Raw genomic sequence first — 27520 nt, forward strand, 5'->3', positions numbered from 1 at the left:
TAAAAAAAAAATAAAATATAAATTTCTCTAGTAAAAAGTTGCCAGATTGAATAAGTTAATATTGTTAACTAAATTTACTTTTTGTATGAAATCAAATTCAATTAGTAAAGGACCTAAATTAAAATATATCAAACCGTTATAAGATATTAAATTAATATTCCTAAGTAATGGTTTGCATTTATAATTAAATGTAATTATAATGCATGTAAACATGGCCTTAGGTAATCTACTTTTTTCTATGTGGCCACATTTTATAAATTCAATAAATTTTGCTCGTTCTTTGCAGAAGTCGCCGCTTCGTGCCATTCGTTGACTTTCGTTCGCCGCGAACGGTAATATTTGTAGAAATCTTAAACAATAGCGATATATATATATACATACATAAGTATATACCATTCGCTTCGAACGCTTATATTTAAAACGCATTAGGGATATTATAGGCGTTTTACTAAAGTAAAGTAAAATTGCAGTATCAGTTCTAGCGCATACTATAGTTTTTGAAATAAAAACTATTTTGTGAATAGTGCTCGCACAAGCCTGCAAAATCAATTGAGGCAAAGTTTTTAATTAAAAAAACATTCGTGTTTTCCAATTTTAAACAGATTATTTGAATTAGTGGGAGTCTCAATCAATTTAAAAGCAAATTATTGGTTGATAGGACATCTCTTACTTAAAGTTTCTCGGTTCGAGTTTGTGGTTGTGAGGTTAAGCGTTTTATTAGTATTCCCTTGTTTTAATTACATTTCAAACGCAAAAAAGTACGCTCACTATAAATCACGTAAATTTACAACGCACATATCCAGCCGTCCGTCGATTAGTGATACCTTTATAAATAAACAAGAAGTGTGGAATTAAAAGCAGACTGAGTATATCAAGCGCCCAAACGCTCCGACACAAACATATACTAAAATCCAACAAGATGACCTCGACTCCACCAAAAACGGGCGAAGATTTGCTTGGCGGTAAGTAGTTTTACAATTGTGCATATATACGTTTGTATTTTATATTATCTACAACAGTCTGCATAATAGGTATACATACATATATGTAAAAAGTCAATTCGATGTTTTTTTTTTATTTTGCCACGTTAATAAATCGTTGCTATTTTAAAAGCCACTCGACTCAGCAGCCATTTTTGAGAGCTTTCTCGTCATTTTTCTGACATTTTTTCAGCTACTACATTTTTTAAGGTGTTGTTAGTTTTTATTTTGAAGTGTTGTTTACCTTTTATCGGCGTCAAACCAGCGAGTATCTCTTCGTGGCTAACTTTGTTTTTGTGTATGTACATTTGTGGTTGTGTTTCATTTACGTAGGTACATACCAGTTTTCTTTCCATTACTTATCTAGTTTCATTTATTTTTGCATTTGCGTTTTCTTATTTACTTCTGTATTTGTTGACTTTTAATGCTAGGCGGTGTTGTTTTGCTTATTTACAGTCCCATTGTGTGGTGCGTATTATTGTCCCCTATTGGTCTTGAAATTAAGCCTTTTATTTGCCTAAAATTATTTACATAAATACAATAATAAGAAAATTGATAATTAAATGGTTAAGAGAATTTATTTGTACACAGCGGTTTCTTAGAGGTTAAAGAGGTTTAAAAGTTGAAAATTTACATAATACAAGCCTCAAAAAACAAAAATAAAAAACAGTTGTGGTGATAGAATACATATATAAGAATCCATTTGGTTTTTCTAAAATAAAAGCAAGCTTAGAAGAGTGCCCGTGTTGGCGCAGGCGCTATTTTCGACATTACGAAAGTAAAATAGAAAAGTGAGCAGATAAAATTGGATGCCTGTTTTGGTAAACAAGCGAATTTATAAGGTACATGGGTAGATATTGGATGATTCGCTCGGGGGTTATTTCTTAGCTGTTGCTCATATAAGCCGCCATTTGTTATGCCACACTTTTCCGCTTGGAATAAATGTGTAAATAGGTACATACATACATATGTATTATATGCATCAAATCTGTTAACTGTCGGACACCACCACCTCTGCATCTGCTTTTGGTTCCGGTTTTTTGCGTCTTTGTATTGACGCCATTTTCCTGTTGTCGACACACACGTCAGACTCACCACTCAGTGCTCTTACAACGGCACGTAGTCACTTTTGACTCTTGTAACGAAGTTAAAAAGCAAAACAAAAGTTTTCAAAACAGATAGGAGCTTAATATAATAGCCATATTGGGTACTATGCGATTTTTTTTTATCTTTTCAAATAATTCAAATGCGACTTCACTTCTTAGCAAAAAATTTTATTTTTATTTTGTATAAATTTTTTATTTGTTTTATTAAATAGTGAATCAATAAGTATTTAGAAAATGTGTAATAATTCTGTTAGTGATTCAATTGTTATTTAGAAATGTTATATGTAATAATTCTATTATTGCTGCACACATCCTTTACTTCTTCATGTTTTAATTCTCCGTCTACGAATGCACAAATTACACCTTCATATACATATGTACATACATATTTACAACGTATGTACGTCCATTGACGTCATAGCTTTATACTATAATTTCTTGCATAGGTTTATAAGTACGTTGTTGGTATTTACTATTTACCAAACAAACTTTCATATATACATACATACATATAGGTATGTACATATTCCTTTTTTTCATGCATATTCCAAATGCAGATTTAATGTAGAGTGAAGCTACTTTTTGGTTATATGTATCTACCAGTAATATACCACTAATATAAAAAAATATCTCAATGAACTAACAATATTGCATTTTATTGTTTTTGATTCCACTTAAAATTTAACAATATTCATTAAACCTGCCTTTAAAAAACAAAAAAAAGATAAAAACAGTATAAGAATTTTGTAAATTTGTAAGCAATTATTATACATATGTACATACGTACATAGGTCAAAGTCTCCTGAGTTGGCAATATTCACTTATGAAGCTATTTTAAATTGGATAATCACAATAAAAATTGAAAGTTTATTCACCTATGTATATGTATATGAATATATTTATTATATGAATACAATTGTATACATTTGTGAAACAATTACATATATACATACATATGTACATACATACATATATACACATGCACTAGCAAACTCACGTTTTTCTACATATTATTCCCATATACCTCAGCGTAGCAAAAAAATGTTGTTACGTGTGTGAATTGCATTTTTTATTTTATTTTTACTTTTGGTTATTCTTATTCATTCAATGCGTAGTACTTTAAATTTTTTCTGCTCGCTCCTGTCGCTATAATAAAATTTATACATTTGTAGTATCGGTACATAACCTTTCTCCTTAAGTACTACAATATTGTTCTGTTTATTTTATTTTTATCATATGCGTCGTATCGCTTACTTCCTACCATTTGGCGCCTGTGTATCTGTTAAATCGCTTATATATTTTCATTCATGTGGGGCAATGTACATACATACATATGTACATCTGTATTGGCGAAAGGTTTTATTGCTTTCAATCGGACGCCAGCTGTCGACGTTGACTTCCTTTGTTTATTTGTTTAAAAGTGCTGTCTTCTTGCTATTTATTTTTGCCGCTTGACTGTTGATATGTTTTGTTCATTTTTATTTGGATGTGCTAATAAACTTGTGAATTCAATAATACATATTAGCTTCGTCATTTTGTTTGTAATTCACGTAAAAAATAAGAACACAAAAAAAAACAGTTAAGACATGTTAAGTAAAAAGCGTTAAGTAGGTACTTAAAGGTGGATTACGAATTTCACCACAACAGCTAAATGAAATTTTTCCTCAGGTGAAAAGTGTGATTCATTACTGATATTTATATTTCTAGCAAAATTTTAAAGTGGCAAATCGTAGTTAGATATAATTGTGTGTAAATGACCAGCGTAACGAGCTGCGTCGATTTAGCCATATGCCTGTAACTGTCTGTATATACGCGAAGAAGCTGCTTATTTGTCTGAATTGCCTAAATCGGACCACTAGAAACTGAACGTTCAAAATAAAGTTTATACATATATAGAAAAGTTTTGACGTTCAAAGACATGTTCTTGTATGGAAAACTTTTTTTATTATTTTAAAATTTTTACCAAATTACGGAGGGTATGTACATATAATACGTACGTTTTTTATTGTCAATACGTCAACTTATCTAATGTGTTTCCCACACTATGCTCAATTGCATTATTTATTGACATTACGCGGCAATTTTAGCCTCTCCTGTATTTGTTATTATCTTCTTTTTTTTATCGATTTTCCACTTCAAAGCATGTGTTTTTCGATGTCTATTTTTCAAGGCTCAACTATTAACATTAGTTTCGGTGCTTTTGGTCTATTCTCTTGTGTAAACAATTCTGACGTTGCGGTTTTTTTAGACCCCTTCGCATCGGCATTGTCTCAATGTGGCAGCAACTGCTTGAGACGTCGCCAATCGTAATGTAAACAATTTTTTATGTGGCATTTTGGTTTTACATCTAACACTTTGTGTACAAAATTTCCGTTTTAACAACACGCCTCATTTTGATCTTTTCAACTTGACTTTTGTTTACTTCTCGTTGATTCTTTAGCACTTGCAGTCATTTTTACGTTTACCTCAATTTTCTTTTTAACAGCAAAGTTTATTGAACACTACAAGCATATAATATAAACTATTTATGTACATAAATACACACATAATTTGTAATTACCAGCTTCGCGCTCAGTACGACTAAAAACTGGTACAGACGCATTTTTCATAATAATTCATTCATAATGTTTTTCCACTGCCACTCGAGTGTAAATTTTTTGCTTCTCGTATAAATAATTGATTTATTATATGTATGTACATATGTATTTGGATATCTACATACATATGTATGCATAACACATAGAACAGCCGGTTTTTAGCGATATTTTCAACGTATGCGGCATATTTGGCACATATTTATGGGCGTGCTTCAACCGGTTATGCAGCTACATACTTAATAATACACATAACTATATACTTACTATAAAATATTTGGATTTTCGCTCACTTTGAAAGGAAAATCGTAGCATAAAAATCAACAAGTTCGTACCAAGTGATCAAATTTAACCCGGACTGACAAATAAACATGTGCTTATTTATATACCTACATATTATACCTACATATGCATATATTATTTTTGGTTCTCTAATACTTATATACATATGTACGTCAATTTGTTAAATTTTTGCTTTGATGTGTACCACTTTATCACAAACGCGTATCAGCTTTTGGTTACTGCGTAGTAAACCGCCACCACGTTTTTAGCAAAGCCCATTGATAGTGACTTGAAGTGTTTGTAAATATTTCATCACGCTTCCACGCGCTGCGCGAAAGACTGACTGTATGTGGCTTTGTATAAGAACAAATCAATGTATGATTAATTCTTTGCTATTTTTAGAATAAATCGACGAATACTTATACCTCTATGTATGTACATAGTATGTATGCATATATAAATACATTTTCGTTTGTTTTGCTAATTCTCTTTACCTGTACCTGTGGACGTTACGAGCTACGTTTTCTGTAGACGCGAATCATTGCCTGTCTATTGTCATCGCCATGTGAAGGTGTAAATAGTGTTTACATTATCGTTTTGTATGCCAGTTTGACATCACGTACGCTTTTCATATATTGCAGTGGTTGTCACCATGCCACTATTATATGGCTCTAGACCTGACTGTACGTGTTGCATGTAATTTTGCGGCTTCTCGTAAGCCAAACGCATGTCTGCAATTCCTTTTAAATGTGTACCTGGCCTTTTATTTAATTTATAATAGGAAAAAGTATGTACATATATATATATTGTTTGAAGTATACTTCTTTTACCTACGTCAATGTTAAGTGAAGACCTTAACGGCAACGTGATAGCTCAAACTTCGTATATTCATGAGATCCAAAAAACGAACTTACATATATTGAAGGCAAGCAGGTGTAAAAAATATAACAGATATAATATATTTTTAGAGTTTTTAGGCTGCCTAGAATAAAAAATTTTTAACAGAACACATTAACACATTTCATATTTTACATAGCGATAACAGAAAAAGATATATTCTATATTATTTTATAGTGATATTATAAATGTTAGAGAAGTTGCCTAATATAATATTAATAGATGGATTTTGAGTGTTAATTAATGCTATAAAGCAACATGCATTTCTTAACTTATTAACAGTGGAAATAACATTACATGTTGTACATCTGCTAACATCTTCGAATTTTCGAATCACTTTACATTACAGCAAATGTTATATTAACAGCGTTTAATTTAGTGCTGTTAAATATCAGTATCGTAAACAGAAGCTGTTAAAGATGATAAAATAACATTCTTTGCGCTCCTCAGCATTTTTATTTCGTTCTTCAGCCGACCTTAAAATATTTAATGATCTCTCTACCTAAGATTATGTCTAAATTGTGTGCGAACTAAGAAAGGCCAACAATAAGAAATTCGCACAGCTGTTATTACTGACCTCTCCGCTCTATTACAGGTATATTACAATGAGTTTCGAAGGATTAGTTTGCAATAGCAAAAAAAGACAATGCCACCAGCTACACCTGCTAAAAGGAAATGAAAGGAAAAATCCCTTCTTAACTATAACCTTTTAGGCTGTCTGAAGCATTAGCGCAAATTAAACTGTCTGCTGCACAATTATTTAGACGCAGCATGGGACGAAAGTGATTTTAAGACCAACTTTTTTTTTTTTTGGTACCTAAGAAAGTTCTAAGAACCACAACTTAATACACATACATACATATGTATGTATATCGTTGTATTTTTAAGATAAGTAAAATTATATGTAGGTTAGGTTAGATGGCTAGTATATGTAGTTCTTTGTGTGGCCATTGAAAAGAAGAACTCCTGTGTTTGTACCATAAATTAGCAAAACGCTTAGTAGCCAACAGAAATAGGGCAATGCCCCGTTAAAAGCCCCAAAACTAGGGAGAGGCTAGCTTTACTGAGTGCAAAGAGATCACTAGATCTCTTGCCATCACACGATTTTATAAAAGCCCTCCTGATAAATGGTTCCTCGGAATGCGCTCTCTTATATACCAGTCCATCAGTCTCTGCAGAGTTTTGTTCTGAAATTTGATGTGCTAAATTTCAACTTGAGTTTCCACATAACGCGTAAATTGTAAAAATCTCGCAATATCTGTAATCAAAGTAAACAAATGCAAATACGTAGATAACATGTTTTGCTACAAACAATTGCATAAATTGTGGATATTGCAACACCTGTTGTTTACCTCGTTATTTGAGTACCAGCCAAACCACAGTGCGTTATAATTCTATAGTAATTGATACCCCACAGTTGGTTGGTTGGTTATTGAGTATTGCCGTTTGCATTTACGCATTACTGTGATTTAATGCATGCAATCTAAATATAAATGCAACAAAAAAATTCCATATATTTGCTATCAGAATGTGGCTTTCGATAAAATGTAATTAAAGCTACTTTTATTTAAGATATATAATAATATGAGGTGGCCAGACATGAACCCACATAATAACATGCGATTTACTTATTTACATATATTATTAAATAAACATATTTACTATTGCATATGCAACTGCTTGCGTCCTTGTACAATCTGCTTTATTTTCTGGCACACATACACAATAAGCTGCCCACATAAAGTCGCTATAAATGCGTAAATTGATTGATCGTGACACGTGATCGCTATAAAATGTATAATAAATATATGTAAATATGCATGTGCCGGACATTCTAATTAGTCTATTGGTATATTAGCTGCATTGTGCTTTAAATACTTAGTAGCTGGGGCTTGGTGCTAAGGAAACGTGCAATTACATGCACACAAACACTTACTTGTATATGATTTACTTTCAGTGTTCCATAGATCTTAGGTCTTTATTCGCACTTACAGCACGTGCTTTCTAACTACTTGCAGTCAATTTAGTTCATGTTTGCTTTGCGTACATACATACATAGTTATCGGCACTTTCTCATATAGCAGTTTGCTTGCGTTGGCTGACCATTTTTCAATTGCTACTAATTTACACAATATGTGTTTATGTTTGTTTTTATGTAAATTCAGCAAATAGTTGTCAGAAAAACCAATTATAGCTACAATTAAATCTTGCTGACGTCTGCTAAAGAGACCTTATTGCTACTAAGTATTTCTTAGAGAATATTTGCTCCATTTGTTATGTGATTCGAATATGTTTACCATCTGTTCAAATTTGACTCGGACTGACGAAGAAAAATACAGTTTCAAGTATTTAAACACAAATATTTATCATTGCCTTCAAAATAGGTTCCTTAACTCAGATAAATAGTATGAAAATGTTTTCTGTCAGATTTTACTTTTTAGGGTCTTAAATATGACTTACTTGGGAAATGAAATAGGAGTATTCTTATGCTTGTCTGAAGACGTATCTAGTCTGCCACAAACAGCTGGAAAACACACACTAATTGATATATAGAGCTAAAATTTCAAAGGAACATAAAAGGATTGTACCAATCTAGGAAAAAAAAATAATCGATTCAGCTTTAGCGCCAGTTTAAACGGACCAATCCGGTTCAAATTTGATCATATTGTATGTATTTCATTGTATAATATATTAAGTATTTTTGTTGTTCTTTATAGTTTAAATGTGCCAGTCCGGGTCAAATTTGATCAGACTGTGTTTATTTCTTCTTGGTGTAAATGCTTTTGTTTTTTTTTTATTATTTATAGTATTTGCTCACTAACTTTTTTCGAGCATAAATTCAAATTTTTCCCAATCAGCTGTCTAACCAACATTTCCTCTTTGAAAGCAAAGCAACCCTATCTGCTAGTGTCTGACAAATGTCATTGTAAAATAAATCAACAATACTTAGCATTTATATCGCGTTGTACGACTAGCGTTTAGATTTGAAACTAGTATTTCCCCATATAAATACGTTTCCGATGTCCGCCCTCTCGATAAACGGTTTTTGCGGCACTCTAAAACGTTACACATTACTTATGCATGTATTGAGAACGTTTTGTTCATACATGCATACTGTAATAGTTAGAATAAATATACTATACACGTGTAAGTTATATACTTGCATACATAAGGTAGTTTAGATTTCAGTATCGATTTGATTTGCACTCGCTTCGTTTTATTTACATTAAAAACAAATAACGAGAGTTTCGTATATAAACGAAACGAAGCTTTTCAATGTACGCACTTTCTGGTACATGGGACTGTTGAAAATAAAACCAACAAAAAGCGATAGAGAATAGTAACAGTATCAATTTCCCGCTCCTATATGTACAATAAAGTTTTTATATATAGTGTGTGCTTAAGTATAGTACTTACGGGATAAGTCAAATTAACTGGTTACATGTAAACTACATTTCACTGCCGACTGTCTCTTTTCATACAAGCAGTTGGTAGTTCCGTGTCTTTCTTCGAAATAACAAATTACGTTCAACAAAAGAGCACTTCGCAAGTCGAAAAATAGGTTTAGGTGGACCACTGATCCAATAAAAGATGTATTCGATTCGCCATTTCACTGCTCGCTGTACTCAGGCGCTGCTCGCATGTCAGCAAAATTATATATGCCTATTTAATTGAACATCTCGTATAGTTTGTTCGATACACCACTCTCTAACGCTTCGCGAATCGAAAATAGCTACGATAGGTAGGTAAAATGGCTGATCTCTCAGCATACCGGCGGTTCACACTGAGACTACAACTCAAATAATTCAGTATACAATTTTTTTAGAAATCTTATTTCTTTCTAACTAGTTGGATTACAGACAGAAGTTCCGCATTGTCAGCTGTTAAATTCCTTAACGCGTAATATTTTCCGTTACTGACAAATTTTCTAACATTTGAATATACTATATAAGTATATTTGAACATAGTTAATTAATATTTAAAACGATCGGGTGATAAAGTTAACTTTTCTGTTGTTATTATTTGCTGAACCGAATTAATTACTTGCAAATGAGATGCTAAGGCCTTTAAAATTATCTACATTTACTTTTACGGTCTTTCGGCGAGAAAGATTTTTCTTATCACTGAACAATTTGTAAATATGTACACATGTATTTATTGTGAATGTATGTATTTAGGTACGTATGTACATATATATCTAAGCATGTAATCGCTATTTTCATTTACAAACGACAGTCTTAAAATTGTGGGCATAATTACATATTATTGTTATTCTTGTCAATTACATATTATAAAGCATAATTACAATATACATATACTTATATGATATAAAAACTTTTACTCATAATTACACTGTAAACAAGTAAGGAAGGGCTAAGTTCGGGTGTCACCGAACATTTTATACTCTCGCATGATAAAGTGATAATCGAGATTTCATTATCCGTTATTTACATATTTTTCAAATACCGTATTTGTGTAAAGTTTTATTCTGCTATCATCATTGGTTCCTAATGTATATATTATACAGAGAAGGCATCAGATGGGATTCAAAATAGCGTTATATTGGAAGAAGGCGTGGTTGTGAACCGATTTCAACCATATTTCGTACATGTCATCAGGGTGTTAAGAAAATATTATATACCGAATTTCATTGAAATCGGTCGCGTAGTTCCTGAGATATGGTTTTTGGTCCATAAGTGGGCGAGGCCACGCCCATTTTAAATTTTTCAAAAAAGTCTGGGTGCAGCTTCCTTCTGCAATTTCTTCCGTAAAATTTAGTGTTTCTGTCGTTTTTTGTTAGTCCGTTAACGCACTTTTAGTGATTTTCAACATAACCTTTGTATGGGAGGTGGGCGTGGTTAATATTCGATTTCTTCCATTTTTGAACTGTATATGGAAATGCCTGAAGAAAACGACTCTGTAGAGTTTGGTTGGCATAGCTATAGTAGTTTTAATATCTTTATTTATGGCTTAGTTATGACACTTTATAGGTTTTCGGTTTCCGCCATTTTGTGGGCGTGGCAGTTGGCCGATTTTGCTTCGAACTTAACCTTCTTATGGAGCCAAGAAATATGTGTACCAAGTTTCATCATGATATCTCAATTTTTACTCAAGTTACAGCTTGCACGGACGGACGGACAGACGGACGGACGGACGGACAGACGGACGCACGGACAGACGGACATCCGGATTTCGACTCTACTTGTCACCCTGATCACTTTGGTATATATAACCCTATATCTGACTCTTTTAGTTTTAGGACTTACAAACAACCGTTATGTGAACAAAAGTATAATACTCTCCTTAGCAACATTGTTGCGAGAGTATAAAAATAGCTTAAGGTTAAAAAAAACTTACCGCACTAACCTCAAAATATTAATTTTCGGTGTTTTCGTGGTAGATATATATACATACATATATGTATTTATTTTCTATTTATTTATAAGCGTTATCTAAATGTGTCAACTGCTTAACATTCCTAATAATCATTAAAAATACACAAAAGGAGAGGTCTTTCATTTGGTGGAGAGTACCAACGCCACAGCTACCCAAAACATTAGGTGCGCACTTTCATACTTATCACAAACTGTTTCATTCATACATATTTACATGTACTTGTATATATCATATGTACATAAAGATACAAGTATGTGCACATTATTGCTGAATTTGTCACCGTTTAGTAAGCATCCGTACTGTACTTATTTGTGTGCTAGCAAATTCTGAAATTTATTTAAATGAAATGCTATTAAATTACGAATGCCCACATTCCTCACGTACAATTTGTGCAATCTCAAACAATTTATTCGTTGCTTAAATTTAATTGTGCTCTTAATTTGTAGTAAATAAAGGGTGATCCATTTCGAGATTTCCTACTTTTTTAAAGAAAAAACAAAGAAGCCTAAAATTCAAGAAAACATAGTTTTTGGCATTTCTTTTTTGATGTTTATCACGCCTCAGATAGTATCCGTTGAGTCCAATTTTCGACGACTCGTTCGAGCATTTCGACATGTAACTGGCGAATAACGACACGCGTGATGTTTGCTGAGTCGCACCGGGACTATACGCATAAACCGTCAAATTATAACCCAAATTCTATTTAGAATCGTTTTTGCTTCTCTTGTGAATTTATGAAAACTATTAAAAGTGATGTTACGTTATTCTGCACTTTAAGCGGCGTTATTTTCTACCTTCATTTGTAGTACACGCTTTTTGCTTTACTTTGCGTTTGAAATTAAACTTAGCGTTTGCATTTTTTTTTAGATTTCTTTTCTACATTATAATTTGATGTTAAGTCCATGTTTATATTTACATTTCACCTTTAACCTGTCTGGGTTTTCACGCGCTCATACTGCCTTTCATCTGTCTGCGTCTTTTGTACTACATTTCATATGCTTATCAAATGTATTATTAATAATTTTTGCTTATTTTTTTCAAATACGTACATGTGCACGAAAAGTTTCACTTCACAATTAATGAAATTTAGTAACGTTTTAGTGATTGGAACGCTGTGCACACTATACAAACCTCGTTGAGAATGACTTATATGACGAAATATTAGACATAATTTCATTTGAATTAAATAATTCGCACTCTTTTTTAAGTGCACGCATTATCTATGACTCAATAATCACAACTAAATTTAAAAATCACATATAATTTTGTAGAAAGATATTTCTCGGCTTTCGGCGAGTGTATAGGCGCGAACTAGCTTCTGAGTTTTTGAGTTATCGATCTGAAATTTTGCATACACCATTTTCCTACCAAGAAGCTGCACAATTGTAGAATTCGTCGGTATTGGAGCACTATAGGCTATAGCTGCCATATAAACTGAACGATAGGAATCAAGTGCTTGTATGGAAAACGTTTTTATTTGACAAGATATCTTCATGAAATTTAGCATGGATTGTTGCTTAAAGCTACAATCACTGAACAAATTGTTCAGATCGGACCAATATAGCCTATAGTTGCCTTACAAACTGACTGATCCAAACCTTATCCTTGTATGAAATACTTTTTTATTTATCGAAATATTTTCACGAAATTTAGCATGGATTATTGGCCAAAGTTACGCTAGAATCTCCGAACAATTTGTTCAGATCGGATCACTATAGAATATAGCTTCCATACAAAGTGATAAATCAAATTCTTGTATGGAAACTTTCAATTTAAGAAAAGTATTAAGCTTTCTTGCGAAATGAAAAAGATATACCAGAAAAAATGATGTTCCTCTTACCCCAAATGTAATAAAATATTTATATAACTCATGAATTTCACCTGCGTTCTCAATAAATTGTTTAAATTTTGCGAATTTATATGCAAACATATACACACCTACCTAAAACCATACAATGGAATATAAAAATAGTAGCAATATACTTGTACACAAATATTTATAGAATTATAGCAGACACAGACCATACGTGCATTTATTTCGAAAACTATGTATTTTTCCGGTTTGCGACTAATTTATTATTTCCTTTATTTTCAAAATACAAAGAATCAATTTATATTTCCTATACTTACTATAAACATATTTATAATATATTTTTATTTTTGAATAATAAATGGTGCCACTTTAAATACGTAATGAAAGCGTTCCTGTAAAAGCAAAAGTGCATAAATAATATTTAAAATATAAAAATACAAAAATAATAATATTATACAAATATTAAAAAAAAATCTGCTATTTTATGTCAGTTTAGATTAACTAATCCAAAACATCCGATAAAAGAAAAATTTCAACATCTCATCTTGTTCGAAATTTCTACACATCAGCGTTGCGCAAATGTTTTCTTGCAAAAACAAAAAAACACGCACACGCACACAGTTATAAAGCAAAGTTGAAGATAAATTAAGTAAAATTTGCGTTGCTGAATTTCAAATGCTAAAACGACGGAATCGCAATTGTTTAATTTATTTGCTTAGACTTTGTATCCCTGTATGTAGCGTTTGGTCTTACTTTTGTAGCCATGGCGTATGAACAACATTCAATTTAAATCTGTTACGCGCGCAATTTGCGAAAATGACGAAGATGAGAAAAGTCTCTGTAAATAGCGGCTATTAGCGTGGGTCGGTCAATGTCGTCGACACTTTGTTGTAGTTATTATTGTTGTTGATGAGCATTTTTATTTTTAACATGCATTTTATGCGCATCATTCAGAAGATTGCCGACGTGAGCGATAGATTTGACCACAGTTGCCTGCTTATATATGTATGTATTTGTGCAAATACGTAATATACATATATGAATGTATACATGCTTTGCTGTTTCTGTGTAGTTCTGCGCGTGTTGCAATCCACTGCAGCCGGCATTTTTGTGCTATTTATTCCCGCAGCATTTTTATTTGTTTACCTATTGTATTGAAGAAGAATTGTACGTTCACATATACATATGTATGTATGAGTATAGCGCTAGAAACGTGCATCCGCTAGGTTTGTGTGCTTCGCAATTCCTGTGCAGCGTCGCCCATCTTCCTTGTTTCTTAAACATAATTTACTTTTTGCTGCTTTGTACTTCATTTGCAGCCACAATTTATTATCTGTCAGGGGTAGTAACGAAATTTGCCGGTACTGTCTTCATATTGCAGCTGCTACAGTGACAAAAAAATATATTTTGTGAAAGACCAACAACTTTTTAGAGGTCATTTTGCTGGCAGCTGTCCTCGTATTGTATGGAAACCCTTTTTTCAATGTCAGAAGCATTATTTATATTGCGTTGCTGCAAAGTATGTGCATTTTGTCAGATAAAATTTTTTTCTTGTTTTTCAAATGTTCATTTTTCAATGTTTTATAGTATATATGGCATTCATTTTTGTGTTTAGCTTTCATTATTTGAGAGTAGTAATAAATTTTATGACTGACAATATGAAATAATTAAAAATGTCTTCCCACCAGAGTTCTTATTTGCACTTAAAAAAACATTAACGTTAACGTCAGTGTAATTCAAGTTATAATATGTAATATCCTGCACAAATAAAGACAAGTTTTCAAACAAAAATTTTATTTTGATGGTTTAGTTTGCATGGAAGCTATATGCTATAGTAATCCGATCTGAACAATTTCTTTGGAGATTGCACTATTGTATAAGGTAATAACCCATGCTAAATTTCTTGAAGATGTCTCGTAAAATAAAAAAGTATTCTATACAAGAACTAGTTTTAGACCGTTCAGCTTGTATGACAGCTGTATGCTATAGTGGTCCGATATCGGCAGTTCCGACAAATCAGCCGCTTTTTAGGGAGAAGAGGAAGTGTACAAAAATTCAGATCGATATCTAAAACACTTAGAGACTAGTTCGTGTGTATACAGATTGAGGAATGTGGCTTAAACGACTCAGCTCATTACACAGATTATTTATATACACACATATTTTATGCGATCTCCAACGTTGCCTTTTGTGTGTTACAAACTTCGTGGCAAACTTGTTACTACCCTGTGCAGAATATAAAAATATATTCTACATCACAAATTGCTAACGTTTTGCCACAGATACTCCATTGCATGCTCATTATAATTTCAAAAATATTCCAAACGTAGTGCAGTTTTATCGTTATATCACACCAAACATTCCGACACTAATTACGTTCGTGTGACTGAATTGAATGAATCGGAACTCATTGTTGTTGAACAGACTGTTATCTGTGCTACATTACATGCTCATGTGGTATGCGAGCCATCTAAATAATTGAAAACTAAATACTCATGTACGTATAATAGATATAAATATGTACTAATATTAAAAATGATAACTGTGGAAAAAATAACCAATTTTATTTGTAACTAGTGCGTAACTAGTTTGCAAGTAATTGATGTTGAGGTTGTCACTTTAGCTTAATATTTACCTTGAAATATCAAAAAGTATTTTGAGGTATCAAATCAAAGAATAGATAAGAACAGGAGACATATGTATATTGCAGAAAATTACAGAAAATCGAATTTCTAAATTAAACCTGGACGTCGATTCGACTAACAATTATCTTTATTTGCAAACAACCAAAATAACGATGCCCGTCCAGGGTTAAGAACAACAATTCGCTGGTTTGAATTGAATAGAATCCGAAGCTACTTGACGGATTTGAAAAATTCATTCAGCTGCACGCACTCCGGTAAACATGGAGTTATATATATTTTCAAAAATACCCCCCCTCCCCCCTATTCTTTTCCACTGATATCTAAACAACTCTCTATACATATTTGCATAAATTTATAGTTGAAGTAAGCACATATTATTTCAGAAATTATATTTCTACCGGAAATGTACTTCCTCCGTGACAGCAAGCACGCAAAATTGCCTGCTGGGTGCAAATTTTCTTAATAGCAATAGATGAATAAGTAATTGCGCGCAGTTTCTCAACATATTGTCACGTTTGAGTTTCGAAGAAGAAAACCGAAATTAAAAAATTCTAATTTATCAGACTTAACTAAGTGAAAATTGCAATTCGTGCATCAATTACACGGTGTGTAACTAGGCGTTATCGCCTGTGGGTATCAAAAGTCGTGTTTGAGAAACTGCACGCGAATTAAAAGGCTGCTAAGTAATGAATGCTTCTTTGTATTGACTTCATTTCAAGCCTTTAAGAAGCTGTTAAATGTACAAATTCTAAATAAAAATAAGCATTAGCATTCTAATAACTGTGTATTGTAATAGTTATGTTTCTGCATAAGCGTTCGTTGTGACTGATCTTAGCAATGCAAACGCCACATTGATCATGATTAACTGTTGTTTGTCATTGAATTGTGTCATTTGATTTCGTCAACGGTATCTCTGCAATTGCGATACGAAACTGTATACTTGTGTGTCTGTATGTGCATCTTATGCATCTGCTACTTAAGTGCAAATCCACTGTAGTGCGACTATAAAAATTTTATATTACAAAATTAATGCGATAAAAGTGTAACAAGCTTAAGCACATATGGAGTTTATATGTAGTTTTGTATGTATATTTTGTTTTTGTCATCTAGTTGCATGTGCATTTAGTTGTAAAAGTCACATTGCGCTGCATACGTGATTGTGATCAGTTGATTGGAAAATATAAACAAATATAATATACCATATACATACATATACATGCTTACATGCATGTGCACCATATATCGCACGCTCGAATGATCACGCAGCCTGCATGTTGATTTGATCAAACAAATATGCATTTAATGCATTTAGGGGTATTTTTTCTTACTAACCACAACCGCCGTCAAATCATTTTAAGCTTTTCGAAGTACAATGCTGATTTTTTTGACGTGCAGTCAAATATTTCTGTGTCAAGCTTAACCTAAGCTTATAATTATTACTTTCTTATATTTTAATCTGAATACAAATGCATTTATTCTCAGAATCGAATCGTTGGATAAACCCAATATTGGTTTTATAGCCTGAACAGGGTATGTTGAGTTTTCCACGAAGTTTGTAACACCCAGAAGGAAGCGTCGGAGACCCTGTAAAGTGTACATGTTCATAAATGATGGATGAACATGACCAGCTGAGTCAATTTAGCCATGTCCATCTGTCTATATATATGTATATACGCGAACTGATCCCTCAGTTTTTGAGATATCGATCTGAAATTTTGCAGACAATCTTTTCTCACCAAGAAACTGTCGGAACCGCACATATCGGTTCTATATATGTATGTATATAGCATTTCAAAGACGGTGTTTCTCTTCCGAGGCTGTTTTGTTCTTTTCATTGGGACCATAAATCTAATATTTACCATAACCTGATGTTGAGCAATACCAAAAGCTCTGTCAGAATCGGAAAGGACCTCTCCGAGCCGTTCGATAGCAAATGAGCTTTTAAACAATGCGACTACCTATCGTACGACTTCTTCAATCTACTCCTGGAGAAAATAATTTGAGCTGCAGATCTGAGCGAACTCCAAGGGCTAACTCTCTGTAATACCAGATTACAGTCTCCAGTCAGACCTTGTGGCTTTTGCTACTACCAGTCAAATGACTTCAAATGTCTTTTCATTAGATGGAAACTCATTCAAAGTACAGATATAGTGCGCCCGCTGGGGTAATCACTGCTGACAGTCATAAAATTGAAGTCGTAGATAATTTCGTCTATCTTGGAACCAGCATTAACACCAACAACAAATCCAACGCAGAATAACTCTTGCCAACAGGTGCTACTTCGAGATCCTAATCTACAATACAATATTTTCACTATTCTATCAACTGAATGATTCTTATACATATATTATATATAATATATATAGACTGGCCGCCCCCTTTAGCTACATCTAGACAAAAATTGAGTGCGTTATCTTTAATAACACACCCGTTTCTTCAAATTAATTTCCATGCTGTCTCGAGTGTATGTCTGCCCAGTTTCTACTTCACCTAATGTGCTTATTTTACCAACATCTGCCTCACAATCCAACGAATTGCAACCTACCAAATAGGGCTATAGACATTTTTCTCACTCGCCGCGTAAGTAGTTGCCTTGCGAAAGCCATAATGATGAAGCTAATGTAATAGAAGACGCTGTGCGCTTAAACAAACTTGTATACAAAGGCACTGTCATATGTCAGTAAGCCGCTAAGAGCTGTCTCTACATATTTACATACACACACACACTCATAGTTGTGTTAGCGCGCTGGGCTGCGCCACATATGGATTGCAGTGGCGTGACAGCATGTCTATCAAGCAACTCGTCAATCCGTTAGCTCCCAGGCCTTTAATTCCACTTTTGTTTGCAATCAAGTTGCTTTTTTTGCGCGTTTCATATTATTAGCACTTGTACATATAGCGGTGCATATGTATTTTTGGTTTCGCTTCACTGCCATGATGTAGTACATCCGTTTGAACCCTTCAATCAGTTAATAGTGTGAATGTTTTTGATCCACACTGTATTAAAATAAATATGTGAGAAGTACTTCAGTACTAGTCATTTTTGTCATTTCTGTGTATGTAGTAGCTTGAGACCGCCCACAAATACAAGTCTCAGTCACACACTCGCTTGTGTGGCGTTTTTTTCGTTGGATCATGCATACCTAAACCCTATGCTTTTTCATTTCTCTTTGCTATTTTTTGCTATAATTAAAATTATGAGGTATTTATTTGCAATTCCTTTCAACGTTTGTATCCATTACATACACCGTACTGTGAAATAATTAGTTACTATAATTACTGATGCTGATAGCTAAGGTATTTATAGAATGTTGTAGCTGATGCAAGACGCGAATAAGATAACACTATCGTAGAGTATCACTATGTATATGTTTACCAAAGTTTTGTATACTAAACTCATTCACCGTTTGGTCAGATTTGAACCGGACTGTTTCATTTAGTTTTGTTAGAGTTAGAGTTACATGGGTTTCGTCGGGCAAAAAACGGCCTATTTTGAATATGTAATTTCTTTCGTATAAAAAAAAAAACATTTTATTCAAACTTGTATTATTCCAAAACTACAAATTTTACAAAGATTCCGAGAAATTTTCAAAGGAAAATCCCTCGAAAAAAATGCTTCCGCGTTGCCAGCAGAACTTCTTCGAATTTGAATTAAAAAAAAAAATCGAACTAATCGTTGGCTGGCATGCTTGTATGCTAAAGAAATGCTAAAGAAGTAATGAAGATTTGTATTGCAATAGAGAAAATTTATTAAAATTGTTTTTTTGTTTTGTTAGTCCGAATCAAATTTGATCGGCTGGTATTTGAGCTCTGCACTGTAAATCTTAGGTTAGTTTAGGGTAAGAGGTCCGTTATGAAGCTTACCATAGGTTAAGTTAGGAAAAGTTAAGATTTCGATCCTAAGAGGTATGTATTTTACTTGGACAGCTTGGAACGCCGGTCCGTTGAGGTACCTGACAAATTAAAGTTTTAGGTTATTAAGCTTAGAACTTTCGAATTTTTTTTATGACAGCACCTTCTACATGCCTCGTGCTTAAGTAAGCAATAAAAATTATGTGGCAAGTATAAGAAAATTATGTTGCATGTATGAAAAAATTGTGTTGCAAGTGCAAATGGCACAAAAACGCTGACCATTATCAATGTGCGCAATAACGTCTGGCAACCACATTTCCCTGCTTAAATTGTGGCATCCGCTGACCCACAACGCTTGCCGCATTTTGTCATACACAAATAAATTTCAATTTAGAACCGCAATCATTTAAATGCAAAATTTATAAAAATGCTAAATGCTTAAAATAAATTCATAAAAAAGCACACAACTAAAAATAGTGGGGCACGCACAAAAAGCGAACGCCAACAAAGAGAGTTTTTAGTCTTCATTTAATTGACTGAATGTCGGGGGCCATGCGTACATACATACACATAAATATACATAGTATGCAGATTCGTGTGTACCTCGGTGCATCGTTGTCTGCCAAATGATTTGTTGTGTCGCTCGCCTTGCGTGCTGGCCGGGGTGATCGCCGTGCTTTTGTATGGCATTGAGCGCTGTGCAAAAGTTACTGCACTCTGGCTCACTGGCTCACGCCGTACAAAACAACACTTGAGATAACAGCACACACACGATATTTATACTTGTATTTAATATATAATATGCTATAGCGAAGCGACTCCTCTTAAATCATATGCTTTAATATTAACTGTGTAAATTAATGGAAGTGATTTTGTTTTATACAGTCTGTGGGCACACGGAGTATATATGCGCACACCCTTCGGAAACAAAAATTGCTTTAACTATTGTGTTCTGGTTTTTCGCAACCACGCGAATCGTAGATAAAGAATGCTGCTTTATTGCCAACTGGACGGGACCACGCCAGTTTGCTGTGGCTTGTCAACGTGGCTTTTGTGCATGCGCAATTAGCGTGGCATTCTGTAAAACTAAAGATTGTGTTTTTGTATGCAAATATATACATATTATTCCTATTATTTTTTTTCGCTCTTAAGTGTAGTTGTTGTCCTTGACGCTACGATCGCTTACACAGCCGTTCAATGACTGCTTTGTAGTAAAGCCTTTTAAAAATCAGTCATATGTAAAAAATTTGCATTCGTATCGAATTATAAATATATTAATCCATACTTAGTTTTACTCGCCTACCCAGTTTTTCTTGTGCTACTTGTTTTTTAAACAATATTTTGCGATTTTGCTGCATTACCTCTTTACAGCGCATATAATTTGCAATAAAAACTTAGAACATTTGTCAATAACGAATGTAGTGTGATCTAACCATTAGTGTCAAGCGAGCAAAACTTTAATTGTAATTGGTAATGGCGACATATTCTGGTTTGAATGACTATCATAAATAATGGTAATTACAAGCTTACAATATCATAATACTGTTTTAGGTAAAAAACAATAATGGCTCGTTTACACTGTGACACATTGTATGAAAAAACACCAACTGTTCAAATTTGACCTGGACTGACAATACAAAATCTTTTTTTCACGTATTTTATTACAAGCATGTCAACGCTATTAGTCCACTGTTACTAAGGCTGTGCCGGGATGGCCTTCAGTGTCTTCAGTCCGAATTTTTGTTTGCAAATCGGTTTCGGCTCTTTTGTTGGCAAGCAGACTTCCCGGAAACACTTCTGCAACAGACCGGGTCAAATTTGATCAGATTTTTTTTTTCGCCTAAGGACTGTCAACTCGGCACCATTTCTCGACATTATTTCAGAAATATTTTCTATTGCTTCAACCACAACATTGATCAAGGCGATTAAGGTTGTTGAATTCGAAAAATTCTACGCTACCCTTTTATTGCTTTTTATTTCACTATTGATAACGTTTTGCAAGAACATTAATCATCATTTGATTCGCACTTATTTTGTGGTCATTAAACTTGTTTATCATGATCGACAAGCGTCATAACTGTGCAAAACAATATCTAAGTAAAATAAAACCAAATTAGCACGACTCGTCAGCTGATACGAAAATGCACCAACAATTCGCGACTGGTCAGGTGCGGAAAGAATAATTGTTATTTATTTACAAAAGTATATGCATATATAGTAAATCGGTTTGTAGGCATAGCATGTGCACGATTTATCTACTAAAGTATATTTGCACATAATAAAGCTGGAACGCTGAAATTCAAAACATAGCCACCTACGCAGTTTCGTTTGATAACAATGATGGTACGTTTTACACTTTTTGCTGTTAAGGTCTATCCTAATTAGGGTGCGAATTATAGTATTTACGAAATTAAAAAGATAAAAAGAAAGGCGGACCATAAAAAGTTGTTCTAAAAATTATTTGAACTATAAGTCTTTATTGGCCTTCGAAACAATTTTGTTACTGAAAAAATCATTAGCAATTTGTGAGACGGTCTTTATGTAGCATATGTTTGTAAGTATACTATAAAATATTTTTTAGGAAGCCAAATTGCAAAAGTTATAGTCATATGCTATATGATCAAATTTGACCCGGATTTGTAAAAAAAAAAAATTGTATTATTTTTATACAAATCTTTATTATCTCCTTCCAAAGAGGCTCCCGAGGCAAAAAAGCATGCCAACGCTTAAAAAAAGTTTTCGTAAACTTTTTATTAGCCTCGGCTAGGATATTTGCTTACCATAACACATGGTTCTGGCGTATTATTATGAAGGTAAAAATTAAGGAGTGTTCATTTTTACAACTTAAGTTGATTTTTTATTGTGTCTTTATGCTTTTACAATGACAGAAATGTCAACAACTTTCACGTCGTTAACTTCAATGCCCTTGGCTTTATACAACCAATAATATGATTAGCTTGCGCGTCCTGATTGTTATAGAAAGTGAGTGTAAGAAGGCTGTGGAATCTGATTAAGGCAGCGACACTAATGGCCATCGCCGTCTATTATACTGTCTATACACTTTCCTGTCTGGTTATCTATGTATAATATTCCTTTTGTTTGCTTAACTGACAATCGACATTGGCATATCCTTTTAAAGACGACCGGCGACAGGAGCCATTGCTGTCTGTCTCTCCTTAAAAAAATGAGACGCAGGTATTTTCATCTATGTAAATATGTATGTAGTGGAAAATATTTCATACGCAGTTGCTTGTTTGTATGTTTATACCTTTTTGGGGTTTTTGACCGCCACGTGCGATTTTATTTTACGCTCTTGTACTTATATTATAGATATATTAAGGTTAATAGATAACTATTTTCCTAAACTTTATTTCACACTTTTTATTTGCTTTTCTCTATTGTTAGTTTATTTTGTGTATTTACAATTATCATTCGCTTCTCAATAATCAGACGTTGTGCTTTTGATTACATATGTACATACATATATTTTCATTGAATATTATTATTTGCTTACTTGTCTGCTATTACCTCACTACTCACAGTTCCTAAGCAATTTTATGTAAATATATTTACATGTACGTATAAACTGGTAGTACTTAGTACAGAATATCAGCTGATTTTTATTTACATACATATGTATGTAGTATGTATAATTGTTTCTTACCGAGTTCGTGTGCGCTTTGGAAGATTCTAACAATTTTAGACACCGTTGATAGATTTCATACAAACAAATATTGCAATCTAATTATGTATCGAAGGATCAAATTTGACCCGGACTGACAAAAACAAATAAACATCGCCTTCAACATAAGTCCTTTTTGAGTCTCGGCTGTCATCTAATCATATATCCAATGTTCAAATTTAACCTGGACTGCCAAAAAATATTAACGCCTTCAAAATAGGCTGAATAATCTCAGTTAGGATGGCATTCAGCGCCTTCGACGAATTTTGGCTTCCACTTTATGGTTCCAACTGATGAAGGGACACCCTTTCCACATTGGTCGGGTTCGAAGCCCATCTAAAACCTCTGCCGTGCTGTGGGTTCGGGTTTCCATACAAATAATCGTCGCAGTGCATTCCTCAAATCTCAATCCCAAATGGACCAGTTCGAGTAAAATTTCATCAGATTGTAAGTCATAATTGAGCCTCGCAATAATATCAAGGGAGTATGTATACAAGTAAAAGTAAACCACTAATTGTTTGACTTTTCTTCTGTCTCTCTTTTGATGAACTAAATTGCTGGCATTATTCTTTTAAAGGTTCGCATCTCGTATATTGCAAGATACGAGCTCGTGTTTGTTTACGTTCTCTATACATACATATATGTATAGTATGCATATTTATAGTATATTTATAGTACATATGTACCATTAATTTATATGCAATTGCGTATTTTATGTTTTAATATGAGTGATTTTAAAATATTTCTACTCATTTATTCGAGTAATTGAGTATATTTGCTCAATACTTTGTATAAGTTATGTACATATTGTATGTATATTTTTAATTATTTTCTATATTTGTTTTTCTCTATGTGCAAGTACTACTTTGCATTTGTTTTCAATAATATTTACCACCTTTGTTGCTGTTGACGATCCATTAACTCCATACCAATTTGTTTACCTGCGCAAATATATGTACGTAAGTTACAAGTTCTGTTGTGGGTCGTCAGTCAGCTGCTGTTGCTTCTCTTTGTTATTTATGAAATACAATCATGCAAAAAAAATATTGTGCGAATGTATATGAGACCAGTCTTGAGTCTTTACGATAAGTCTTCCTGGTGTTGGAGAGTGTGTCCATTAGAGCGCCACTCAGTAGACAAAAGATAATTCAGTCAGTCAGTGAATTTATTGCAGTGCAGCTGGCTATATCTGTATATCGTGTATCCGCTTTCGTTGAGATTCGCACAAAGAGCATTTGGACTCACAGTTTTTGTTTTAACGAGTTTTTTTTTTCTATTCACTTGTTGTTGTCTACAGTTTCTTTGTTTGCTGCAGTTTTGCCACAAATTTACACTATTTTGTGTTTTTGTTGACAAATTCGCATTAATATTGTTGCAATTGTGCGCATTAACCAGCATATCTGATATTTAAATAAGTATAATATATTTATTGTAATTTTTTGTTTTAATAAAATTTTACTTATTTTAAAATTTTTCATAAATATTTTTAGAATCTTGGATTGAGCTAAGCAGTGCCGCTACAATGGCTGGCGTGAAGAGCCCCGACAGAATCACACCATTGCCTTTCGCAAGTGGCGAGGAATATTTACGTTTGCTGCGTGAGGCACAACGTGAATCAAATCAATCCAGTCGTGTTGTCTCTCTAGCCAGTTCGCGACGTGATACACCCAGGGATAGGTATGTACCTAGCATAATATTTTTTAACTATACTTTACTTATCTTTGAAAAATATATATTTATGCTTTTTATAGCCCGAAATCACCACCCAACAGCCCGAATACCGAACTCACACCTGACGAAGATCTCAAAAATGTTTACATAAATTATTGGAGCAAGGTTTGTAACACTAACTATAATGAATTTAAAGCTTTATGAATTTAATATGTATTTATGCACTTATTGTAGGAAGGCGATAGTCACAAAGACACCGATTGGCTGGATGAATGGAATAGTCGACCGGATCAACAACCACCAAAGTATGTGCGATCAAACGATATTGTGTAGATAATTATAATTTTATAATGGCTCAAAGTTTAGCTTAAAATTGAAAATTATTGCTAAATATTAATAAGTTTTGCTAAAAATTTAATATAAATTATAAAATATTTGTAATTCAAGAATAATTTTTTACAATTGTCTTTTAATTTTGCAGAGATTGGAAATTTGAACATCCACAAAAGAAAAAGGGCTCAGGTTATTCCATACGTTTAACTCGCGTAGGCAAGAACTCGCTATTTTCCAGAGAAATACTATACTCGCTCATTCTTTCAAATGTACTATCTTTGCTATTGGGCGCTGGACTAGGGTAAGCATATATATATAATATGTATATTATTTTTAATAGGCATTGGAAAAATATATTAACTTTAATATTTTTTTCCAGCTTGTGGCTAAGCAAACGTGGCATCCTCTTGACCCGAGTCGTCATTGACTGAACTGAATGTTAAAGAAAAGTGATTTATATAAATATTATTCTAATTTTATAATTTTAAACGGAGCGAAATACAAAAGCAGAAAAGGAGCGAAAACAAAAAATACATAGCAACATATAAATATTTTTAATAAATACAAAATTGAAGAATTAAAATTAATACGAGAAAAAATGCAAAAATGTTAAGGAGCTAACATACGAAGAAGAATTAAACATATTTTCATACCAACAAAACAAAAAAAGATGAATTAAAGAAACAGTGGAGATATTTATAGCAAAGTATAGGAGTAATGCACATCTGACTTGGCGTTAAGAAGATAAGCAAATTATTTTTAATTTCTTCAATTTTTATTTGTGTATTCCATAAAAACAATTTTCATATACATACACATACTAACGTGTAATGCACACATGGCAGTATGTATTTGTACGTTGTGCGACAGCTATGATAATCATTGCAGATGATGAAAGCGAATTACATTTTATATTGCAATGTTATTGAAAAGTAATTTAATTATAATTGCACATATGTAAATAAATGCATATGTGCACGTTGGAAATACTAGAAAAATTAACGCTGTGTGATTTGATTTAATTGCTTGTCATTTGTCAGCTGATCATGGATTGGAAAATAAGTTTATAAAAGTATTTGACAAATCACACATGCGGAACAAATCTTTATATATCAAATTAATATATATACAAACCTATTAAAATGTACTAACTGATCGAAACGTGCGACACAAGAGTGGGCTCAGGTCTTTTATTATTACATATATTATACCGAATTTTTCAAACTTAAAATCCGATTTATTATTCTTACGAAAGTGCTTTGTATTTGAACTTTTTTACAACATTTATTATTAAATAAATATATCTTAACTATTTTAATGCGTTTATGATGAAAATAAAACAATGAGTGTAACAAAAAATATGCACTAGAAATTAGTATGTAGCATACTTTATTAATAGTAAAGATACAAATAATTGTAAAACATAAATATTACATTCATATTTGAAAAAAACTCTTGTCTTACAAAACGTTTTCATTATTTTTAACCACTTGTTGCTAAAAAAAAACGTCTGGAACCATAGACAGTTTTTATTTATTATGCTTGCGCTCGCGATATGTTGCTCCTTTTACCTTAACGTTCTCGCCAGCTTATTTTTAGACTTAATTTTTTAATCATTCTACAGTTTACGGTTCATTAAAATTATCTATGTTTCATATTTCTATATATATATATATATTTGTAACTACAATTGTAGTATGATTGGTACCCGCATAATATGGGTTTACCAGTACCACCAGAACGCGTTTGTTTTTTCTAGCTTTTAGTCCAAGTATGGCGTGGGGTAATAACCTCAATGTTTGAATACATATAACTATACTATATATATACATATGTATGTACATATATCCAAACTAAAAGAAAAATGTTTATAATTTTATTTTTGAAAATTAAAAAGAATACAATTGAATTTAATAAACCATACGAAACTAAATAAAAAACCGTTACGCATACAAACTCCCTTTCCCTATATACATACATACAATTCGTACATATAACTAATATATACATATATTTACATACCTATGTACATGCATAATTATATTATTAAATATATTATAGACATTTTTGATATAATAAAGAAACGATAAATGGAAAAATAAAAAAATGCAATAAAAACTACTAAATGCGATTTATAATAAGGGAATATTTTTGGCGTTTTAAATTGTGAACCGCAATTTTTTAAAAATATTTGATGATAGTATGCTGATGGTATTAAAGCCGTTCCCACGACAGTTGCGACTACATAAACGAAACCGACCTAGATTT

The 27520-nt window shown here is 32.8% G+C and overlaps 1 protein-coding gene across 3 annotated transcripts; it reads left to right on the forward strand.

The window, feature by feature from the left end:
• The first annotated feature begins 307 nt into the window (after nucleotides 1-307).
• On the forward strand, nucleotides 308-27105 carry LOC120776465 (BCL2/adenovirus E1B 19 kDa protein-interacting protein 3). 3 transcript variants are annotated; one of them, XM_040107132.1, is made up of 6 exons: nucleotides 308-962; nucleotides 24739-24925; nucleotides 25000-25084; nucleotides 25154-25224; nucleotides 25401-25553; nucleotides 25632-27105. In XM_040107132.1, the coding sequence occupies exons 1-6, from the start codon at nucleotides 920-922 to the stop codon at nucleotides 25681-25683; spliced, it is 591 nt and encodes a 196-aa protein (XP_039963066.1). In that variant the 5' UTR covers nucleotides 308-919; the 3' UTR covers nucleotides 25684-27105. The 3 variants fall into 3 exon arrangements, with proteins under 3 accessions (XP_039963066.1, XP_039963067.1, XP_039963068.1); XM_040107133.1 differs by lacking the exon at nucleotides 308-962 and adding an exon at nucleotides 24406-24663; XM_040107134.1 differs by lacking the exon at nucleotides 308-962 and adding an exon at nucleotides 24406-24628.
• The last annotated feature ends 415 nt before the right edge of the window (nucleotides 27106-27520 follow it).

The sequence above is a fragment of the Bactrocera tryoni genome, chromosome 5 (assembly GCF_016617805.1).
Source record: "Bactrocera tryoni isolate S06 chromosome 5, CSIRO_BtryS06_freeze2, whole genome shotgun sequence".
Lineage (NCBI taxonomy): Eukaryota > Metazoa > Arthropoda > Insecta > Diptera > Tephritidae > Bactrocera > Bactrocera tryoni.

Coding starts and splice junctions, on each gene's coding strand:
- LOC120776465 (XM_040107132.1), top strand. CDS start 920: ATGACCTCGACTCCACCAAAAACGGGCGAAGATTTGCTTGGCG. Junction 963..24,738: donor GGGCGAAGATTTGCTTGGCG/GTAAGTAGTTTT, acceptor AAATATTTTTAG/AATCTTGGATTGAGCTAAGC. Junction 24,926..24,999: donor CGTGATACACCCAGGGATAG/GTATGTACCTAG, acceptor TGCTTTTTATAG/CCCGAAATCACCACCCAACA.